The sequence below is a fragment of the Exophiala spinifera genome (genome assembly GCF_000836115.1).
Source record: "Exophiala spinifera strain CBS 89968 unplaced genomic scaffold supercont1.8, whole genome shotgun sequence".
Taxonomy (NCBI): Eukaryota; Fungi; Ascomycota; class Eurotiomycetes; order Chaetothyriales; family Herpotrichiellaceae; genus Exophiala; species Exophiala spinifera.
Window position 1 is genome coordinate 267,563 of NW_015622520.1, and position 21,758 is coordinate 289,320.

The 21,758-nt window shown below is 52.4% G+C and overlaps 8 protein-coding genes across 8 annotated transcripts; 5 read left to right on the forward strand and 3 right to left on the reverse strand.

The window, feature by feature from the left end:
- Positions 1 to 1,905: 1,905 nt before the first annotated feature.
- Positions 1,906 to 3,640, forward strand: PV08_10116 (uncharacterized protein; the record flags this gene model as incomplete). Its single annotated transcript, XM_016384431.1, has 4 exons — positions 1,906 to 2,729; positions 2,848 to 2,988; positions 3,094 to 3,388; positions 3,503 to 3,640. 4 exons carry the CDS (start codon positions 1,906 to 1,908, stop codon positions 3,638 to 3,640), a joined length of 1,398 nt encoding a protein of 465 aa, XP_016231033.1.
- A 768-nt stretch (positions 3,641 to 4,408) lies between these two features.
- On the forward strand, positions 4,409 to 5,101 carry PV08_10117 (uncharacterized protein; the record flags this gene model as incomplete). Its single annotated transcript, XM_016384432.1, has 1 exon — positions 4,409 to 5,101. The coding sequence occupies one exon, from the start codon at positions 4,409 to 4,411 to the stop codon at positions 5,099 to 5,101; it is 693 nt and encodes a 230-aa protein (XP_016231034.1).
- Positions 5,102 to 5,840: 739 nt separating this feature from the next.
- On the forward strand, positions 5,841 to 6,798 carry PV08_10118 (uncharacterized protein; the record flags this gene model as incomplete). Its single annotated transcript, XM_016384433.1, has 3 exons — positions 5,841 to 6,217; positions 6,321 to 6,516; positions 6,571 to 6,798. The coding sequence occupies 3 exons, from the start codon at positions 5,841 to 5,843 to the stop codon at positions 6,796 to 6,798; spliced, it is 801 nt and encodes a 266-aa protein (XP_016231035.1).
- A 756-nt stretch (positions 6,799 to 7,554) lies between these two features.
- On the forward strand, positions 7,555 to 9,398 carry PV08_10119 (uncharacterized protein; the record flags this gene model as incomplete). Its single annotated transcript, XM_016384434.1, has 2 exons — positions 7,555 to 7,606; positions 7,657 to 9,398. The coding sequence occupies 2 exons, from the start codon at positions 7,555 to 7,557 to the stop codon at positions 9,396 to 9,398; spliced, it is 1,794 nt and encodes a 597-aa protein (XP_016231036.1).
- Positions 9,399 to 9,716: 318 nt separating this feature from the next.
- PV08_10120 (uncharacterized protein) lies at positions 9,717 to 12,281 on the reverse strand (the record flags this gene model as incomplete). The annotated part of the gene is made up of 1 exon (XM_016384435.1): positions 9,717 to 12,281. One exon carries the CDS (start codon positions 12,279 to 12,281, stop codon positions 9,717 to 9,719), a length of 2,565 nt encoding a protein of 854 aa, XP_016231037.1.
- Positions 12,282 to 12,775: 494 nt separating this feature from the next.
- Positions 12,776 to 14,672, forward strand: PV08_10121 (uncharacterized protein; the record flags this gene model as incomplete). The annotated part of the gene is made up of 6 exons (XM_016384436.1): positions 12,776 to 12,973; positions 13,024 to 13,134; positions 13,191 to 13,277; positions 13,328 to 13,822; positions 13,902 to 14,480; positions 14,616 to 14,672. 6 exons carry the CDS (start codon positions 12,776 to 12,778, stop codon positions 14,670 to 14,672), a joined length of 1,527 nt encoding a protein of 508 aa, XP_016231038.1.
- A 441-nt stretch (positions 14,673 to 15,113) lies between these two features.
- Positions 15,114 to 17,800, reverse strand: PV08_10122 (uncharacterized protein; the record flags this gene model as incomplete). The annotated part of the gene is made up of 3 exons (XM_016384437.1): positions 15,114 to 16,446; positions 16,511 to 16,687; positions 16,752 to 17,800. The coding sequence occupies 3 exons, from the start codon at positions 17,798 to 17,800 to the stop codon at positions 15,114 to 15,116; spliced, it is 2,559 nt and encodes an 852-aa protein (XP_016231039.1).
- A 2,096-nt stretch (positions 17,801 to 19,896) lies between these two features.
- On the reverse strand, positions 19,897 to 21,630 carry PV08_10123 (uncharacterized protein; the record flags this gene model as incomplete). Its single annotated transcript, XM_016384438.1, has 2 exons — positions 19,897 to 21,562; positions 21,614 to 21,630. 2 exons carry the CDS (start codon positions 21,628 to 21,630, stop codon positions 19,897 to 19,899), a joined length of 1,683 nt encoding a protein of 560 aa, XP_016231040.1.
- Between the last annotated feature and the right edge of the window lie 128 nt (positions 21,631 to 21,758).

Consider the following 21,758-nt stretch of genomic DNA (forward strand, 5'->3'; position numbering starts at 1 on the left):
CTATTAAGCCTTTCTAGCTAGCCTTTTAATATATCTAAAGAAACTTAGTCTTCTTAATTAGGGCTATATTATCGAACTTAGTAAGATTAGCTAGGGTGTCTTAATAGCGCGATTTAATAAATAAAAAATAAGTAAGATTAAGAGACTAAAGAATATAGCTTAAATAAGATAATAAGTAGTATATTATAATATTATTCTGAAAGTATTTCTATATAAATTTATATATAATATAACTCTTGTAGCTATTCATTAATAGTAATTAATAAACATTATAAGTAGTGTCTTTTATAACTATTTAAGATATAAATATTAGGTCTAGCTAAGCGAGATTTATCTTATTTAATATTTAGTCATTATTAAATATTATATATTAATAGACAAAACTATCCTAATTAAATTAAGTTATTTAGAGCGCTTAATCTTTAAAGATAACTAGTGATTATAGACATTAGTTAATAGCTAATATTATCTTAATAATTATTATCTATTCTTATATCTCTAATGTTTTTCTAAGTACTTTAGTAATGACTAATATTCTAATAACTAATTAATTACTATAGATATCTAGGGCTATATTAGCTTCATCTATATTATAGCTATTCTTAGACTATATAGAATATCACATTTTAACGACCTTTAAGTCATTAAACTAGGGCTCAAGAAGCTCAAAAAGAGTATAGTTAATACGCTTAGTATAGATCTTTTAATCTATTTTAAGTTTAATATTAGAATAACATTCTAGATATTATAATAGCTAGTTAATATTAACGTGTTAAAAGCCGCTATTTACCTCGCTAATAATATCAGCGAGATCTTATATAGCTCTATAACTAGGTGTGTGTCCTTATACCTCTAGATCAACTATCTAACTCTTTAATAAAATCTCTTATTAATTCGATAATAATTACTGCGACTCGTGAGATAATGAGAGTGATTACGTACTCTATAGTCAGCAACTAAGCGTGAAATAACTCACATCATTCGCGGCTACGGCTGCGCGAATAGAAGAGTATTTGCGTCTCTGAAACTCTGTAATGGCTTGCTGGATTCTAATCTCTCGATTTGAGGCCTTTGTCGCGCGATTCATGATTAATTGGTGGTGTGGTAGTTGGTTAAGTTGGTGGTAGGAATGTGGTGGGGTGGAGGAACGCGTTGTTGCAGAACTAGGTTGTTGCAAAACCTGGTGGGGGGACTTACGGCGAAGGAAAAGAAGCATGTTAAGAAGCTAAAAGGTACCTTTGTACATACAGTACCAACAAGTTACATCACGGCTCGTCTAGGACCCAGACAAAGACCACTCACCACACTAACCGCCTTGGGTAAGTAGGACGAGGTGACGCTGTTAGAATTATCTGCACTTCCCTGTACGCTGCGTGGCCCGTGATTCGTTGCCGCTTAATTGTTTCCTACAGGGGGCTGAAACTTCCAGCATTGGGCGTCGCTGGCCGAAATAGGTATGCGTCACGAACCGAGGTCCTGGCTGCCTCACACCGGAGAGGGTCTGGTTGGGTCGGTTGATCGGTTCGACAGTAACCTGATCTACCTTTTCGTACAGCACAAGGGTGCAGGGCTCGCGAAAAAGGTCTACTGGGGGTATAGGTATACGAGTAGATCGGCGGCAGTGTCAGACTTTTAGACCACCACCACCACCAACAACGCATACATAGATGGTCAATCGACGTTAGGTATATGTATATATATTGCGACCAGACCCTGGCCTGCCATCTGGCCCTGGTCCTTTTGGAGAGGCCACCAAACAAAAAGTCAGGAACACTCTGTGTGATAAATTTACCGAATAAATTATACTGAGCTTCGCCGGCAACCTTCACCCCGTATATATACGGTTTTACCTTGACACCCGCCTACCGGCCCTCAAGAGCCAAGACAGACGTACATCCGACGGTCATGGGACTGCTCCGAGACACCATCGGGTCCGCCCTCTCGGGCCCCAGCGTCAACAATGGCTTGAACGGACGAAAGCTGCCGCTCCGGGGATCTAGAGCTTCGCACAACGACAGCAGGCGACCCTCCCCGGGATCAACAGCCTACAGGTCGCCCGAGCCTCGACGCAGAGACCACAAGTACGACCAACAAGAATACGGGACCTCGTCGCCGTACGACTCCAGAGACAACAACGGCCAGTGGCAGTACCAGCGTGATGCGCACGGGTACAGGTACGAAGGCGAAGGACACTACCCGGGCCGCCGACAATACTCAGCCCCGGAGAGACGTCCTTCGACCAGCAGGCAAACATATCAACCGTCCTCCCCTCAACGCAGGCAGAAAAATGAATACGAACATCAAGAAAGGGAAATCGGCCCTCCTCCGTCATACAGTCTTTACCCAGTTCCGTCGTCCCCGGCACGCTTGACAGGATATTCCAACGACGATGAAGGCCGTCGAAGCTTCACGGGCAACAACGCCGGACACCGAGATGATTATCGTGATCGTCAAGGCACTTCTCACCCGCGACCAAGGTCCATCGATCAGTCTCCCTACCGTCCGAGAGCGGGGCGTGACGTCGACCGACAGTTTCGTCCTCTCGCCCTGCCGCAGATAGACTACCACGACTCATCGCCGTTTCTGCGAGGATACAGCGACGAGCTGCAGCGATACGGAATCTCGGAGCGGGCATTTTTGGAAGTTCTGGATGCCATCAATGTGGCCCGCATTCCCAACCCGGAGGTGAAACTCTTTCAAGCAGGAGCAACCATTGCCGGATTTTTCGTGTAAGTATTCCCTTTAGTTCTGGAGCAGTTGCGCCGTCCTCGGAGTCTTGACCAACCCAACTCTCCTCAACCCCATCTTGGCAGCACATGAATATTGACTGACCAAACCTTCGCTTAGACCTGGTGCTGCAGCCATTGGGTTGATGGCAGGGCAAGTGGGAGTCGGACTAGCAAGTCACTTTGGCCACGCGTCGCTTGTGAACAGAGTCCTCTCCAAAGCCAACCTGAACATGTTTATCCCGAACGGACTGGAAATATGGTACGCACCTCTTACCTACCTAGTGTCCTCCACCTCAGAGACTGAGAGTCTCAGACACCCTTCTGTGTACGAGGAACGATTACTGACACTGTGGAAAATGGACAGTATCTGCAAAGCAAAAGACGTCGACGGGGAACTCGGTCTCTCTCCGAACGATGTACAGATGCGATTCGTTCCCGGTTCCTATCCACAAGACAAAGTTGCTGCGTACGGTGACCTTCTTGCCCCCTTGACTAGCGTCCTGGGACCGGCGCAGAGCGGCGGCCGAAACGACCCAATTGCCGGGGTAGGAAAATTTCTAAACAATCGGTCGGCGCAGAGGAAGGTGAAAGACGCTCAGAAAAACGACGCCGAAGGCAAGGATAAGGGAATGAGCCACATCGAGAATTCACTGAAATGGGTAAGTGGATGTTCTGTCCAGTGTACCAGCACATGTGTCCACGCATCGACTTCCCCTCCATCTCTCCGCCAACAATTCGAAGAAAGAAAGCAAGGCTGATTGAATTGTGCACAGATAATGGTGAGGAAAGCGTCGCCGGGTGCCGTCGAACACTGGCAGATGACTCTGAGGAAGAGTGATCAAGAGGCAGAGGCAGAGCAAGCCCAAGCACAACAACACACGACGACGTCGCCTCGGAATCGACACCGGTAACTTTCGAGATCGTGTTCCATCCTCAACATTGAGTGAGCGTTGAGCATTGGAACCTTATGTTCACGTCTAGCAAGGCGTTTTGAGCTTTTGATGGAGTTGGGAAAGCATTCTGGCGCGCGTAAGTGGCTGGCGGTGCTTTGGGCGATGCTGGTGGAAACTGAGACAGTGAATGAACGCACACAATGACAAAAACGCCCGGTGACACAATAGTATTGATTAGTCTTTGGGTCCAAAATGCTTGGATGGACTTCCTACTAATAAGTGCTTAAGTTTCTCATGGTGTTTGTTCTGACTGACTCAGCATCGTTTGCGCGAATTTCCCGCCGATAACAAACCCCGTCGCCATCCACGACGGGCTTAGCGGTGGGGGAAACTCCTTCGACATCCTCTCTCTCTCTCTCTCTCGTCGGAAAATACAAGGGGGGTTTCCAAGCGCCATATACGCTTTACCCTTTACCCCGGACTCTGTTGCAAGCCCTCTGCGTCACCAATTCTCCGGTTGGGAAGACAATGAGCAAGCAGCCCAGAGATCCCTGGCTGTAAGTTACTGACACTTTACAAATGGCATGTGGCAGGAGGCATGCTGGCAGGTATAATAAGTCTGATGGATGGCTGCCCTGTTCGGGGGGGTTCATCACGTTGACTTCAGGCCATTGCAGTAGGTACTGATTGAACTTTTGAAAACTGAACACTCACCCTCACCACACCGAGTCCACGACATACATCCTCAGCCACTACCGAGCACACAGCGTCAGACCACCCGTCACCATGTTGTCGACAACACAGCAAGGTCCAGGTGCTGCAGATCTCACCTCTGATCCTTATCAAGGTATTCCGATGACGGACTATCACGACTGGTCATTTGTTCCCTCGTCAATGTATCAGGACAACGACCCCAATCAGGTTGTCGACTTCTTTCTCGACTCGCTCCACGAAGAGAGCGCCCAGGCAGAACACATCCGTCGCGCATCGAGCGTCATCGAATCGGATTCTTCCGACATCGGTTCCCTGAGACACCACCAGCTGTCCGGCTCGTACATGCTCCCTCGAGACTTACCCAGTCCTGCACCAAGCTCGTCTTACGGTCGACTGGATCTGAGGTCTGCCGAAGACACTCCGCTCCGGGGAGTGCTTGTCCCAGTGGTGCTGTCCGACAAAGAGCGACGCCACCGACGGCGGGAGCAGAACCGCAAGGCACAGCACGCGTTCAGGGAGAAGCGCAAGGCCGAAGCACGCAGGGTCGAGAACGAACTCGCCGAGTTGAAGTCGCAGCTGGCCAAGATCCGCTACGACGCCGCCACTTCGGGATGGACTATCTGCGTCAAATGTCGAAATTTCTTCCCCCCCGGCGTGAATGCGAGTACCGACGCAGACGCCGAGCCCAAAACTCCTCCATATGTTGACAGTCTGTTTCGGAGTTCAGGACCATCCGGTCGTGACGATTGCCATCGATCTGGCTGAGCGAAATGCCAGGTAACCCTGGAATGTATTCGGGATTCCTGAGAGCCATGTTGAGCGAGCACATCGATCCCATTGAGGGAAGATCAGATATTGGAATGGTCGTTGTCTGACTACATATGTCCCCTGAAAGGCACTGCTTGGGAGATCAGAAGCACCATACCATCCGGGTTCGACCCCCCGCAGCTGTTGGCCATAGCAGCACGGATTCAGACGCCGCTGAAACAACTATATGTGGACATGCATGTGTATAGCAGGGGCCGATATGGGAAAAGCCAATGGGACGGGAGGCCCTGCCATAAGAGCCTTGGAAAGGAGTATAACTGGGACTGTATACTACGGAATTATCTTGCATTTTGAATGGCGGGCATGCGATTGTACTCGTCAAGAAGGCGTCATCGTATAGCATGGCTGGTGGGAAGGTTGGGACTGGTCGATGAGCCGATGTATGAGGAGACGGAGGGGTCAGCGCGGGTATTGAACGGTCATAATGTGGAAGAAGTGTTACTGTGGGAAAAGGATATTGATTGTAAGGGAAGATTTGGAGGTGAATACCCGAGAAAGTATGTATTTATTTATCTGCGGACGCCGTGTACCAATGCACCAAAGTGCAGCCAACAATGCATTTTTGGCAAATCTTACACCGTTTGAAAGACGAAAGACATAGAAAACCGATACTTCTCCCCCTCTCCTTTCGCACCTTCAAAAAACCATGTCGCTGAGTCTCTAACGGTATTTAACTATGGATACCCGAGACGGAGGAAACAGCAACGAGTCTTTCGCGGGCCAACCACGCAGCCTTGACGACTTCACACTCCTGAAACGCATCGGACGAGGCAACACAGCAGATGCGCTTTTGGCCGAGACCGTCCTCGACGGGCAGCATTGCGTGGTGCGGGCTGTTCGCAAGAAATCCATCTTTGGCGAGGACGAGGCGGCGCGCGTATTCGCTCAGAAGGAGATCCTGTCTCGACCCCAGGTTCTTGAGCACCCTTTCATCATTACTCTCCAATCCACATTCCAGAACAAGTCACACTTGTTCTTCGTCACAGAATTCGTGGCAGGAGGTGACCTGATGTTCCACCTGAGGGAAGGGCGCTTTGAGTTGTCTCGGACCAGGTAGGGCCCCCCGGGGGCTGGTGCTGAAACCAAACCTTCACAGATGTGGCCCCGGCCCATGCGGGGGGCAAGAGTTACTGACTTGTATCTCTATCTCTCCCAGTTTCTACGCGGCCGAAGTATGCCTCGCTCTACAGTTCCTGCACTCTCGAAGCATTCTCCATCGAGGAGTCAGCCTCGACAACATCCTGCTGGCGAGCAACGGCCACATCAAACTCGTCGGCTTCAGCAACTCGAAGCTGCTGACGCGCCCGCGGACGCGCAGCTTCGCGGGCAGTGCGACCTTCGTCGCTCCCGAGGTGAGTCAGTGACATGAGAGGCATAAAAGGATGTATGTTGAAGGCGACAACCAGGTACTGCTGGGACACGACTATGGCTTCTCCGTCGACTGGTGGGCATTCGGCGTGGTCTTGTACCAGATGCTCCTGCATAGGGAACCGTTCTCCGGCGACTCCGAGGACGAGGTCTTGACCGCCATTTTGGACCGTGTCGCGGACTTTCCTTCGGATCTACCCTCGCACGCAGAGACTCTGTTGAAGGGCTTGTTTGAGCGCGATCCTGATCAACGCTTCTGGGCTTAGGACGTACGAGAACACCCTTTCTTCGCCAATCTGAATTGGGACGCGATCCAAAGGCAAGAGCTGACACCACCCTTTGTGCCAAACGTCACGGCTCCAGACGACACCAGCAATTTTGACGTTGAATGGACCGTGAGTGGCCTTCCAGTTCTAAGTGTAGATGAAAATGGTAAGTGTTATCAAAACTGTATTTCCCGCGCTAAGAAGAGTGCCTGAAGGGAAGAGTAACGAGAAAGTCTTTGAAGGATTCTGAACGCTGTTACCTTGAAACACAGTAGGCGTTCTCTTTATGTTTAGGTTTCATACATATGGAGATAAGGGCAGTCTGAATACTGCATGCAATGTTAAACGGCTCGACCATCACTCAAAACGAAAATAAAAGACAAAAACACCAAAAAGACAAAAAGTCAACTTTGGGCTGAACTGGGCTATTCTACAGTTAGTTCACATGTCGCTTAGACCCGTTATAGCGCAGAAAGACATACAATCGAACCCAGGACCTCTTGCAATCAAGTTCTTTGAAGTACCCAAAGCAAGAATCATACTACTAGACCATTCAGCCGTAGATGTAACCGAGCCTGTGTGGCTGGATTGTGCGATAATTAGGTCATCTTAATCCTTAACAAATGAATTAGGACAGATGGAGTCGACCGGCTAAACGTCGGTATGTCGATGGGTTGTGGAAGTCTGGAGATCTTCAAAAAATATTTCAGACGGTAGGGACACGGTCAAAATATTGCTGCAGGACGACAATTCAAGATGGTGAGCCTCAAGCAGCGCGCCAAGGACCTGGAACCGACCAGAAGAAGAGGTAGGTTTGAATTTACCCCCGGGGTTGACGCTGGCTAAACGTACGACCAGACTTTGATCCCGAAGACGATGCCTTTCGCCGCGCAGACGAAGACGACTCCGACGCCGCCGAAGAGTCGGCGGAGGAGGTTAATGGTCGAGAGCATTACGAGGCCGTTGGCAAGAGTAAACTGCGCAAACCAGAGCAGGTCAGCCTGGGATCAAAATATGGCGGCGTGGCGGTAAGCCGCAAGGACCTAGAAGACGACGACGACGACGATCACGATCCATTTGCGCCCGACGGTGAGGACGACGACGACGACGACGACGAAGATCCCTTTGCGAGGCCAGACGGAGACCTCAGCGAAGACGACGCATCAGACATCCCTGCCGATGGACATCTAGGTTCCGACGTCGAAGAAGACTCCGAGATCGACAGTGATGAAGCCCTGGGTGAAAGTGACGTTGAGCGGTTTAAAAACTTTACATTTCGAGGCAGCAAGCAGAACCGCATAGAGGCGACGTCAGAAGACGACGTATCAGGGGAAGAAGATGACGACTCGGACCATGACCAGTCAGGAGAACAATCGGAACAAGAGTCGGACCTTGACATGGACAGCGACGACGACGACGACGACGACGGCGACGATGCCTCGTCTCCGTCGTCAATGTCGTCCGAGGAAGAGGAGGAGGAGGAGGAGGAGGAGGAGGAGGAGGAGGATGACGCTCCGCGAAATCCTGACCGGAAAGCGCTGCGGGACGTCCTCTCTTCTACTACCGCAGGCCTGGCATCGGCCCTGTCCGCCGGTGCCAACGCAGACGTGAAAAAGGGCCACGCGGTCAAGAAACAGCGACAGACATTCGACCGACTCCTGGACGCCCGTATCAAGCTGCAGAAGGGCGTCACGGCAGTCAACGACCTCGGCCTTCTCGACGACACGGTCCTCTCGGAGGACCAAGTCAAAGACGCCGCCAGAAAGGCCGAAGACGCCGCTCTGGCACTCTGGTCCACCATCGACTCGATCCGCTGCACTCTACTCTCTGCGCAAGACACAACCACCACCATCACAGCCGCCGCGACCTCGGCCTCTTCCACACCACCGCAATCGCGCAAGAGGCCACTCACAGCGACCCGGTCCACGGCCCTCTCCGACCTGTGGACTCACGCGCAGTCCCTCGAATCCGCGGCCCAGCCGCTCCGGCGAAGCACCCTGGACAAATGGCACGCCAAAACCCAACCGGCGATCGACACCACGGCGGCGGCGGCGTCGTCGTTGCGCTCGAAACTCCTCGACCCGTCGCGTCAGCAGGCGTCTCACTCCTCCTCCTCGGCCTCGCGCTTCACAAGCGTGCTGGATACGTACCTCACGTCTGAAGCGCCGAAGCTGGTGGCCTCGTCCACACCCGCGCCGGGCACCTTTGACGACGGCGCCTTCTACCAGGCCCTCCTGCGCGATCTGATCACGTCGCGGGGCGCGAACGGCACCACGGCTGCTGCTGCCGCGGGTCCGGAGCCGTTCGTGGTGCCCGCGAGACTGAAATCCAAGGACAAGAACAAGGTCGTCGACACGAAGGCCTCCAAGGGCCGCAAAGTGCGGTACACGGTGCACGAGAAGCTGGAGAACTTCATGGCCCCGGAGGATCGCAGCACGTGGGAAGACGCCGCGAGGAGAGAGTTCTTTGCCAGCCTGTTCGGGAACAGGGGGGCTCTGGACGAGGCTGCTGCGGCGGCGGCGGCGGAAGACGGGGCAGACCAAGCAAGTGACGACGAGAACGGCGCCGAGGTCGAAGCACTGCGCCTGTTTAGAAGTTGATAGACCCGGAATCTCAGAAATGGTTCGTTAGCCCTGCTACGCACGCTTCCTCTTAGGTATCCTTGTAACCTTGAATGTATTCAGGGGAGAATCTTACAATCACAATGCCAATGCTGGATCGAATGAATGATACCTGGAGTAGTAATATTGGTTTTTGTCATTGCTCATCCGTGGTCGTTATAACCGAAACCTACTTGTTTCTCTCCCTAATTGTTCCGCTTCCCGCGAGTGGATTTCTCTACAACGACCACCGCCAGCTCCTTTCCCAACTCCTCTCGACCCACGGCGTCCTCCCACACATCGCTGCTACTTGACTCCTTAGTTCCTCCTGGTGTAGCCCGGAACTTGGTAGGGTTGAGGAACATACCACTTCGGAATGTTACCGGCCTCGCGCTGTCGGTGGATGTACGCCGCTGTGACATGACCGTTCTGTGTAAAGTTCGACTGGGTCTCGTTGTTAAAACCCGGGATCGGCGAGTATTCCCGCTGTAATGGAGCTGGGCTTGGCGACGATGAGATCGAAATCGCCTGTGAAGAGCGGATGGGAGTTGTGTCTGCCTCGCCATGGGTTTGTAATTGTGACACATTCTGCGAGTCGTCACGGTAGTGGTCATCTTCTTCTTTGATGGTATCGATGCTTCCTCTTGGAGGGATCAATTCTCGATCGTTGCTCGGAGTCTTTCTCGGGGGAGAAGGCAGTGAAGACGGGTCCAAATCAAGATCGCCCTCATCCTCCGAGTCCAAAACTTCATCGATACCTGACCTGGCATTGTACTGGGACTGGCTGTTTCCGGTATATTGAGGCAACTGGCTGAGAGGAACTCGAATGGAACTGGAGTCCTTAATCGTAATTTGATCTGGTCGCTGCGTGATTTCTGCGTCATGCCTTTGCGGATATGATGACATGATCGGGGACGCTTGTGTGGCTTCTTGAGTTGAGATTTGAGAAGGATGTGGTATTGACGCGGGGTGAATCGACTTCTGCGTAGTGGCTCTTCTGAACAGGGGAGGAGAAGATGAGGATGACTGCTGTAAAGTATCATTCAACGGCACCTTGGTGATTGAGACGACAGTACTCGAATGATGCATAAGAGCTGGCGTCGGCAGCGCGACTTCCTTAGGGTCTTCCGCCTCGCAGCCTTGAACGGTTGGAGTCCATTTGCATGGCGACTCCACTAATCTGGGACGGGGGAGAGGTGTTTGAGGGGGTATCTCTTCATCTAGGGATTGACCAATCGTGGATGGCCTCCTTGAATGACCGTGGGGTGTAGGTGAAGGAACGCGTGGTGTAGCTGCGTTCGTCCCTACATTTCCTCCAGGGGCCGGGGACGGCTGGGAAGGGGAAGAAATGCGGTTCTCGAGTCTAAAGTTGAACTGGGTATCATTGGCAATCGGTGAGCCAAAATCAACTTCGTCCACGTCGAGATCTCCTTCCAACCCATCGGCTCCTCCGTCAAGTGGCACCTCATCATGAAAGCCCTTGTTTATGGCGGTGTGTGATCTGGAGACTTCTAGACCCGTCGTCATCGGAGCAACTGCAAAGTCTCGTACCAGAACGGGCGATTCTTCGTCCTCTAGGTCTAGCTCCCGCGAGGTGTTTCCCTTTGCTTCGTCTACAGCACCTCCTCTACTCCCCACGATGTCAGCAAGATCCGGTAAACTGTCCTGTGTGAGCACAGCTAGCGGGCTCGACAATAGTGCCTGTCCTTGGCTTGTGCCTGGGATTTCTGGCTCTATGTCCGGTTTATCAACCCCTGATGCATGCGACAAGATTGTTTGCTCAGATTGTGGCTCATCGACTTGTAGCTGTCTCAGCTGGGGCGACGAAGATGGAATGGACCATAAGCCAGCCTCGTGATTATCCGTCCGAGTCCTTGGTTGAAATGGCTTGCGCTTGGGCAGCTTGAGAACCACGACTTTGCCCTTGCCTGGCGAGCGTTTGGCGGCGCCACGTAACTTTCTCGTTGTACCCTTGGATGGAGACAGCGAGTAGTTCACCGAACGCTCTGCCAGTGGTGTTCGCAGTGAGACGATGTTTGCCTTGAATGTATTTGCCTTGCTCCTTCGCGTACTCGGCGGTAAACTCTCTGGCGACTGGCTTGATAGAATGACCATTCTAGACTTCTCGGGCGTCCGCAATGGCATACTTTGATGAGCTCTGCTGTCATTGAACACAATCTCTTCGCCTTCATCAACGGAGTCCTTTATCTCTAGTGGTGCTGGTGATCTCGGAAGACCACGATCCCGGCGGGATGCTTCTGGGATACCCAGGGCTTGCTGGAAATACCGTAGATTTTCAGCCGCATCTGATGATAGTGCTTGCCTGGATGCAATCCTGCTCGAAACTCGTCTCGGTGTCACAGATTGTTCAGTTTCCACTCCCGACTTGTTGCCCCCCTTCCTCCTAGGGAGATACTCTTGGCTGTTCAGTGTCGTTGTGGCACTCTTCCGTTTCGCTGGTCGCGCAGTAGCGTGCTGGATTGACTTGCGCTTTCTAGGGCGTCTCGGGCTCTCGTACGAGCCATCTAATTGTGGAAGATTCGACTGCTGTTGTTGGGTTGGGAGCATCATATCGTCGTCAAGATCATCATGGTCGGGAGGTGGGAAGCTGAAAAAGTCCATCTGCGTCAATGTTGAATTGCGCTTTTTGAGCTTCCTTGAGCGTGCGGTACGCGGTTGTGGTATATCTTCAAGTGAGTCACTACGCTCGAAACTCGTTGGGACCGGAGTCACCCACTGGACTTGCGTAAGTGTCTGCTGGTTAATTGTATGCTTGTCGTCTTTGCTCTCGACGTCATGGCATCGGGGGCGCTTTCGTGGTGCTGGAGTGGCCGACTGGGCCTTCCGCTTCGTGCTGGTGATGGCCCATGGTTCTTTGGACATAGCTCATACTGGGAGTAGTAGGAGCCTCAGAGTTTTCCTGTGTGGACAAGGGTTGAGTTATATGGCGGTACGGAAAAGGAACCGAGTCCTGATGCCTCGATTACCGCAGGCGGAGTCTCCGTGCGGATATTCAGAGACTCAACGCGTGCCAAATGCGCGCCCAGCGAAACGCGTCGCGGGGTCACCTGATCCCCCAGAACGACACCATCGATGCGGTGTGATAAACCGTCGATTATGTGCTCGCGGGAGGATCACAACAGGTGACGGTGACAAGTCTCACCCCAGGGCTGGTGCTGCTGACCAACGCTAGATCTCAGCGTGACCGTCATGTTGGCTGCACAATAGCCGACCTCAAGGTACGTCTATCATCTCCCAGCGGCCCCTGTATCAACCCTGCCAATCCATCGTCAAGGAACAAATCCCATTCTCACAGACCTTTAGAGGCCTGGTCCCAGGAGCAATTCTCACTGCTACCGACCTTACCAGCCCTGCAGATGACAGGGGCCTTCACTCGCCTGGCGACCACATTGGTCTCGCTGATTTCAGTTGCGGTCTTGACCACCATACTGAGGCAACTTCTGCACCGAAACAGTCACAGACCACCAGTGGTCTGGCACTGGCTTCCATGGCTCGGTAGCACTATTGACTATGGCAAAAACCCGTACGGCTTTTTCTTCAAGTGCCGAGAAAAGGTCGCTAGGTACCCTCTGACCGTTTGACCTATGTGCTGATATTTCTGCAGTATGGTGACTTTTTCACGTTTGGACTTCTGGGGATGAAAGTCACGGTTTTCTTGGGAGCTAAGGGCAACAACTTCATTCTCAATGGCAAGCTCAAAGACCTCAATGCCGAGGTTTGTGCCGTTACGAGTCAGGAGTCCGTTGGGCCAGATGCGCTGACCGACCCCAGGAAGTTTATGGTCCCTTAACAGTGCCCGTCTTTGGCCGAGGAGTTGTCTACGACGTAGATAATGCTCGCTTCATGGACCAGAAGCGTGTATGCAGTCCACTTCTGTCAGTGTGTTGGTGCTGACTTTCGACCTATAGCTTCTGAAGGAAGGTTTCACAAGTCGGAATCTACGAGCGTATGTGCCGGAGTTTGTCAAAGAGGTCCGACACTTCGTCAAGACCAATGCCATATTCCGCGAGAAGGAAGGCATCTGTGACATTTCTTCGGTTTTCTCGGAGATCTCCCTCTACACTGCTGCTGGTTCCTTGCAAGGCAAAGAAGTCAGAGACTCTTTCGATTCACAGTTTGCAACATATTATCGGCATTTGGATGACGGATTTGCACCGATAAACTTCATGTTTCCATGGCTGCCAATCCCAATCAACCGACGCAGAGATCATGCCCAGAAAGTCATGGCCGGGCTGTACATGGACATCATCAAGAAACGTAGATTGGAAGGTAACAAGACCGACAGTCATGACATGCTATGGGCGCTGCTGGGCGCTCGCTACAAGGACGGTACCTTGATTTCGGACGAAGAGATGGCAAATCTCATGATAGCGTTGTTGATGGGGGGACAACACAATACCGCGGTAAGGCACCGTGATGCCCTCTCAGGGATCTTGGGAGTAGGTTCGGTGATACTAATGCTCTGCGCATTGTGCACTGTAGGCTTCTGGAACCTGGGTCATGCTGCACCTGGCCCACCGTCCGCATCTGATCGAAGAGCTGTACCAGGAGCAACTCAATGTCATGGGTGAGGAAGAACTGACCTACGAAGCGTTACAGCAGCTCACGCTTCACAATAACGTCATCAAGGAGACACTGCGCCTGCACAGCCCCATCCACTCGATCATGCGAAAGGTAAAGCAGCCGATGCAGATTCCCGACACAGACGTGGTCGTTCCAGCGGGCCACATCCTTCTCGCGGCCCCGGGAGTCCCGTCACGATGCGACGAATTCTTCCCCAACGCCATGGCCTGGGATCCTCATCGGTGGGACAAGTCTCTGGAAATCGACCGACAAGGCGACGATCAAGACGGTTTGAACGACACCGTCGACTACGGCTACGGCGCCGTCTCGTCCAAAGCTGCACATAGCCCTTACCTTCCTTTCGGAGCCGGGCGACATCGTTGCGTAGGCGAAACCTTTGCGTACGCTCAATTAGGAGCCATCCTAGTGACGCTGGTGCAATTGTTGCAATGGGAACAAGTTGATCCCAAAGCGCCCGTCCCAGCGACCGATTACTCCGTGAGTACATCACTTTTGACTTTTCCATGCTCTCGTATTCTGCAGAACTTCTGCCCCGTTGACTTAGGGGGCCTTTCCTCTGTGGTGTGTGTGACGCCTCATTCTTTCTTTTGTACTGACTTGTCATCTAAAAAGTCCATGTTTTCACGACCCGTGCATCCGGCCACGATTCGTTGGAGACACCGTCAATAGATTTGCGTGCCAGCTTCCGCCGTCATGGGCATTAAGGGGAATTCGCTTCAAGTACGTCGTTACCGCTGAAACCAAGTACCTACGTGCCGTGGGAGTCGAGACATCAGCTTAAATGAAGAATGATAGGTCGGAAGATGGCTAATTTTGGGAAGGATCTCCTAGTGTCAATTCATATTCACTATAGATCTGGGATTGTCAATTTTCATATTCACAATCATTTTTCCGGTACCCCATCATCTTGTACATCACACCTTCCGTGGTCACTCATGACCATAATGCCCAGTCGTATTTGATACTCAATGAAACCAAACTTGAGACGCTCAAAAAAACCCCCCAAAGGAACCGAACCGTGGCAAGATGCTGCGTGCCGCCACCCTCATAACAACAATAATAATAACACCTTGGAATTCCCGTAAACAAAAACACAAAAGTCGCGATCGATCACAGACCGCCATGTCCGTGGCGAAGTTTGAAGCCGTCGCCTATCCTCCGCCTAAAGCTGGACGCCAGGAAGTCGCGCGGCGAAGATTCCGATCGCCGACGGACCACACCGCCGGCGGCGTCGTCGAGGTACACGCGCTTCCTCAGACCGGACTGCCACGACGAAGGGATGCCCAGCGGGTTCGAGCGCTGCCAGTCGGTCAGGCTGTCGCATTCGCTCTGGAATTCGTCGGACGCGGCGTACGGCTTGATGTCGTCGGGCCGCTCGATCCACTGCAGCGCGAGACCGCCGTCGACGTGCCACACGATGTGGCAGTGCATGAGCCACGCCCCGGGGTTGTCGGTTTCGAATCCGATGACGGTGTATCCGGACGCCTTGGTGGGGCCTTCGGACCCGATCAGCATGGCGGTGTCGCGGCGGGGAGGGTTGTCAAAGTTCAGCGTCGAGGCGAGGTCAGCCGTCCACGCGGTCGAGCCCTGGCCCAGGATCGAGAAGTCGTGGCCGTGCAAGTGCATCGGGTGCGCGGCGAAGAACTGGTTCTGGATGACAAAGTACACCCATGTGTTCTTGGCCGTGAGGGTGATCGAGTTGGAGATCAGGTCGGACGGACTGACCGAAGACGAAGTGCCGTTCGTGGTGGCAGTGGTGGCGTTCGTGTTGCTACTGCTGCCGTTGCCGCCGACGCCGTAGCCGTTCTCGTAGAGCGTCTCAAGCGTGGGCTGGCTGTAGTTTACGTGAATGGCGTTGCTGTTGATGTACCATCGGAACACGCTGCCTCCGTCGCTCGCGGCAATTCGGGCGACGTTGCCGGCGGGAAGAGTCGAGACCGAGGCTGCAAAGGCGCTGGAGGAGCCGGCGGATTTCTTGACAAAGGGGACCAAAGACGCGATGGGCTCGTCGAGGCAGGAGGCAAAGTCGGCGAGTGTCTTGTCGCCATACGTGGACGTGGGCAGGATCGGGTCGACGTCGTCGTACAAGAGGATTCCGTTGGCGGCGCCGAGCCCCGTGTTGACGGAGCTGCTGGGGCATCCAGTCTGAGTGACGGCGCGGAGGAAGTAGCCTGCTTTGGGCTGGTTCATTTCCACGATCACATCGTACCGTTGGCCGATGCCGATGTTGAGCCACTCAGTCTCGTAGGGCACGATGGGCACATAGTCGATCGCAATGACGGTCATTGTGTGGTCGTCGAAGTGTACGGACCATACATTTTGTGCGGCAGAGTTGATGAGTCGGAAGAGGTGCTTCTTGCCAGATTGGACTTTCCAGAGCGCGTGTTGGCCAGCAGACAAGTCGGGCATCGTGTTTTTGCCGTTGAGGAGGTAGTTTTGGGTTCTAGAGCATTTGTTAGATACAATACAGCAGATACACCACGTCGATCTCGACGAGGGAACCCTACCCAGATGGTCCAATGTGACTGTTCCGTTCGTTCTGTTGCGCCGCAGTGTCGGCGAAAGTATCGTCAATCATGACGGTACCCATGTCTATGTCGTAGTTTGACGTGGCAGGACCGTGGATTACCATAGGTCCCCGAATCCCATCAGCGTATTGGGTCATTGTGTGAGCGTGGTACCAGCTGCCACATAGGTTAGCCAAAGTCCGACATGGCGAGAACTACAGATCCATTTTTTTGAACTTACCCGGTGCCATATTGGTTCAGTTGCATCGTGTACGTGCGCGAGGTGCCGGGAGCCAGGCCACACTCGGTGATACCCGGAACACCATCTTGGTCGTTGGTGCCGCGTTGCCAGAGGCCATGCCAGTGGATAGACGTCGAGTTGGCGGTAAGTTGGTTGTGCACCGTCACCACGAGGAGGTCGCCCCAGTTACATTCGATCAGAGGTCCAGGGACTTGACCGTTGATTGCGAATGCCAGTTTGGGACCGCTTCCGTCAAAGTCTATTGTTGTATTTGTGATGGTAAAATCATAGGAGCACGTATTGCCGGTCGAAACGTCCTTGACCGACGTGTCGTCGTTGATGCTCAGGCCGTTGCACCATACGCTTCGGTCGGCTGCAGTGTTGCATTGAGATCCTCCCGTGATTGGGCCGTTAGGGGCGGAAACGTTGGAAGCTGGTGAGCCAGGTTCCGGCCAGGAGCCGTTGGGAAAGTTCGTGTAGGTCGGTGCTGCTTGTGTGGCGATGGACGAGGGCGGTTCTCCTGTCCAGGTGAATACTTCGCCATCAGTTCCAATGGTGGTCTCGACAATGCTAGTATAGGTGCGCGTAACTGGCCCTTGGGAACCGGCGTCGGTGTTCACAGGATCGACAACGAAAGTGGAGGTTGCTGGTGAGCCCGCCACGGGGTCAACTGCATATGAACCTGTTTGAGACGCTGCCTGCGTCGAGGCAGGATTAAGAGGAGGGAATGGTCTCCCGGAGCCATCAACCGTGACAGTAGTCGTGGCACAGAAGCCGGGACCAATGAAGATAGTCGAATGGTATACGGTCGTGGTCGCTTTCCATACAGTTGTGGTTTCTGTTTTTGTGACTGTGGCCGTCGCAGGTGAGACTTTTTCGACGTGAAAAGTCTTGGTGGCCGATTGGCTGATAGGGTCGACAGTGCGTGAAGAAGATGTAGTCATCGCCGTAGAAGTTGTACATGGTGATGTCCAGTCGTTCCAGTTCTCTGCTAATGCATTTGCGCTCAATCCCAGGGCTAGGAACCCCGACACCCCTAAGATCCGCATATTGCACTCTCTGTTGACTCGAAAGTACTAAATGTAAGAATGCTTGGAGAAAAGAATGGTCGGGTTACTTTTGAGATGTCTACCCAGGACACCTAAACGAGAGACAAGAAATGGAAAAGAATGACAGAGAAAAATATTCTTCCTCAAGGGCCGGACCTGCGTGGACTTGGGGAGGCTGGCGGCCGCGACAACAAGAGAGGCATCGCGAATAGTTTTGAATGTCTTCGACCACGGCATGACTTGCTCTACAACTCCCCGGGTTACCGTCAAAGACATGCCCCTTATCCAAACGAGAAAAGCGCGATCCCCAACCGCGCGTTCGCGGGTGGACGAACCGCAGTATGACAGATGTCAATGCTGGTGGCGCCCAAAAGGGGGACTGGACTGTTAGCAACGATGAGATGCGTGCAGATTCACCGCGACGGATCATCGTCTCTTGCAAGAGAATCGCGAACTTGAACTCGCAACAGTTGCGATAGTCGACAACTGCTATGTGTTGCTGGGTAGTACATTATCGACGTATTCTTTGTTCAGGGAGAGCTCGCGCAGAGACGGCGGAGAATCAGTGACAGCCAAGTCAGGATAACCCTAATCCTTCAGGATGGTCTGAGCAGCGCAAACGGGCGGTCTCTTCTTCGCAGTCAGTGAAATTGGGCTGGTCGGTGCTGGATTGTCATAGCTTCAACCGTAATGGTGCTCGGCTTCATCACCGCGAGCCTTTACAGCATCCATAGATGGTTGGGCACAAGTAGAATTCTCCATGGAGGAGATAGCAAGCTCGTGTTTCTGCTCTCAGCCTCTCACGATGCCCCGAGGAGGACCACGCAAAGGACTGCTGTTTCGAGACCATTGGCTGACCCCAAAAAGCGGTCGTGACATGCGTGAACTCGGGTGGCGTCGTAAGCGTTGGTGGTAGCGTCAATTTTCAGGGGTTTGTGGCTCGCGCTCAAGCGCTTTGAGTTTTAACGTCGATAGGCCAGAACGCGTTTTCATAGCATCTGTCCAGGTCGACCGTGACCAAAAATAACAAGCCCTGGAGTTGAACTGACCAGGCGATGTCAATTACGAGAGGAGAGGAGCATCGACATGATGACTACTTCAACATGATCCTATTCACTCACTCGGTCTTGACAACGGACAGCGTTTCGGCAGCGCCGTTTCCAGTGCTGATAGCCTACGATTTCTATGGGTTGGTGGCTTCTGGCTGCTTTCGCAATTGCTAAACGCTTGTGGTGAGTGAGCTGGATGAACAGCTCGATGCAAGGCAGATGGCACAACAGGCGCGCTGCGCTTCTGTGGCGGAGGTCCTGTGTTTTGTTCAAGCTGGGAGCTCCCAAGAAAGGACATGAAGAGGCTCAGTGTGAGCTTTCTCGCAAGAGAACCACTGAGCATCCACAAGCGATAACAACGACTAGATGGGTTTGAATCGATTCTCCAATGTGAGGCGATCTGCGCAATAACTGCAAATCACCCCCTTCGTACCTGCGAGTGCTGAGTGACGCCGGTGGCCAAACAGCTGTCTCAAGGTCAATGTCCTCTGCTTGGATTGCCGTCTTACTTGAGAACACGAGTGGTACCTCGTGAAGTCGGCATGCATGAGGAACCAGACGAGCAAATGGCACTGCACGGACTACCTATAAACCAACCATCGTCTCTACCCTCATTTGCCAGTGCAAGAAGCTGAGAAGTGTTCTGCTCTCGAGATCATCTCTTCAGAGCCCCTGTTCAAGCTTCTTTACCAGGTGTGTTTGCATTGAGGTGCCACATAGGTGGCTTTTCAGTGGTCCTCGTGGCCAGGTTAGGCATCGGATTCTGCATGTCGAACTCCATCTGAGGTCTCTTGCTCACTGCTAAGCTCGATCATTCGTGGTCAGATTTAATTGGACCTCACGTATGTATCTGCCACGGCCAGATTCTCATCTGTCGCCTTCGACCATGTTCGCAGCTGGCATCTTTTCTCGGTAAAGTTTGCAGTGTCCACCAAAAGCTAAACATACTTCTTCATCGGGCCATTTTGTAAGAAATGTATCCTCAGCCTGATTTCCGTCTTCTTGACGCCACTACCTGCTTTGAATACGACAAGAGTAGCCGGAGCATCACTTCATAGCAAAGTCAAACTCCTCAAAGTCTTCCCGCAAACCTTGGGCATCCTCTTCTTCTGCCGCTTGCTCACTACCTTCCTTCCGTAGCAGAGCGTCCATCCAGTTCACTCGGTTCTCGAGCTTCAATAGTCCCGCCATGACCTCCCTGCCGAACCAGATATTAAACTTTTGGTCGGACGGGAGGGGGAAGTACATCGATTTGGAGACACCAATCACTTTGTCACTATTACCATTGGTGTGATCAGCCATCTGAACTGGATCAGTTACCCAAGTCCAGACCCGAAAAAAATCAGACCGGACTGGAAGCTGACCGTCAGGCTCGCACGGTTGGAAAGTAGGATATTCGTGTTTTTCAGCGGAGACTTTGAAAGCAGCATCAACCAAGCCTTTCTTGATTGGCTCGGCCTGGCAAGCCATGAGTTGCCAATGGTGGTGACGAATTCCGGTCCGATTGACTTCCCAACAGACGGCACCAAGTTGTCCTTGACTCTTCGATCCAATCATCTCCGACAGAGCTGTGCGGAATTTGTTCATCTCTGCAAATTCGGTCGATAACTCGGCTGGTATTCTCTTGCCCTGGGCCATTTCATCGGCAGCATGATAGTAGGGGATGATCATGACGTGACCAGAGAACGAGAGCTGGGGAAATGTTGATGGCAATGGGAGAGGTCCCCGTGACGCAGTTACCATGCTTTCATCAGCCAGGGAAACAACTAGATGAGTCTTTGCGCCGGCTTTGTTTAGACACATGAAACAGTCATTTGGATCCTTTGCGCGATCCCGCCGAGAACGTTTTGACTGCCGGCCTTCATATCCTTTGGCAGAGTATCTGTTGTAGGATTCGGAGTCGTCCATGATCTGGCGCTTTCGTGGAGGTGATGACCTTGTGAAGGGTGACTCGAGGGGAGGCTCTAAGGTTGGTGGTGGGCGAGAAGTGTCCAGCGAGAATGCCGTCATCCATTCTTTGGTTGGTGCAGAGACGCTGGGAAGGCTCTTGAATCTAGTGACTGGTGCTTCCTCTAGAGAGCTGTAGTCTATGACGTGTTTAAAGGGCTCCCGCTCATACACGGCTTCTGGACTGCTCGAGAAGTGATACCATGGCTTCAAGACTTGACAGAGATTCGAGATCGATCTCGAACCCGACTCCTTGTCAAGTGTTGCAGGGCATTCGACTCTTGAACCATTCGTGATGTCCGCCGGCCACTGATTAGTAACCAGAATGTGAGCGGAATGCGCCCCGTGAAGCCCCCTTGCATCGTTCTCGATGTACAGCGGATCACACTTCCCAGGCTTGTGGGAAGTAGCTGATTCATTTTGTAAGGCTCTACCGCCTAACGCGACAATCTTGATTCCCTCAGCGGTGGTCATGGTGCCTTTGCGGCCGAGGTAAAACAGATTCGAACACAGATCTTCGTCCGCTTCTAGCTTCTCTCTGACTGCCTCTGGAAAAGCCGAGTTGCCCATGGTGAAATAGGTCGGTAAAGGAACATTGAGTTGGCCGGAGAGTAATGCTCGCAAGTCCTCGGCTCGGTCTTCGCCATCGCTTCCTGAAAACAAATCACCAATGATAAGTGCAAGACTGAAATTCTGCTTGGTTTGCAGCTTCGAGATCTTGTCGAACGCCTTTTTCAGCTGCCCACTCACGCTGCCAACCACAAGACTAGTGGATCTCGTTAGAAACGTGAACACCAGAAAATAAATGAGAGCTTACATCTTTGCTGAACCCATAGTGAAGACTTTTCCGATCGATTCAGACTGATGTAGACATTTGGCGCAGCATAGACTTGCTATAAAACATTGACGGTAGTTAGCTTTATATCAAAGATAATCGCATTGGCTTCGGCGCGGTTGAACCG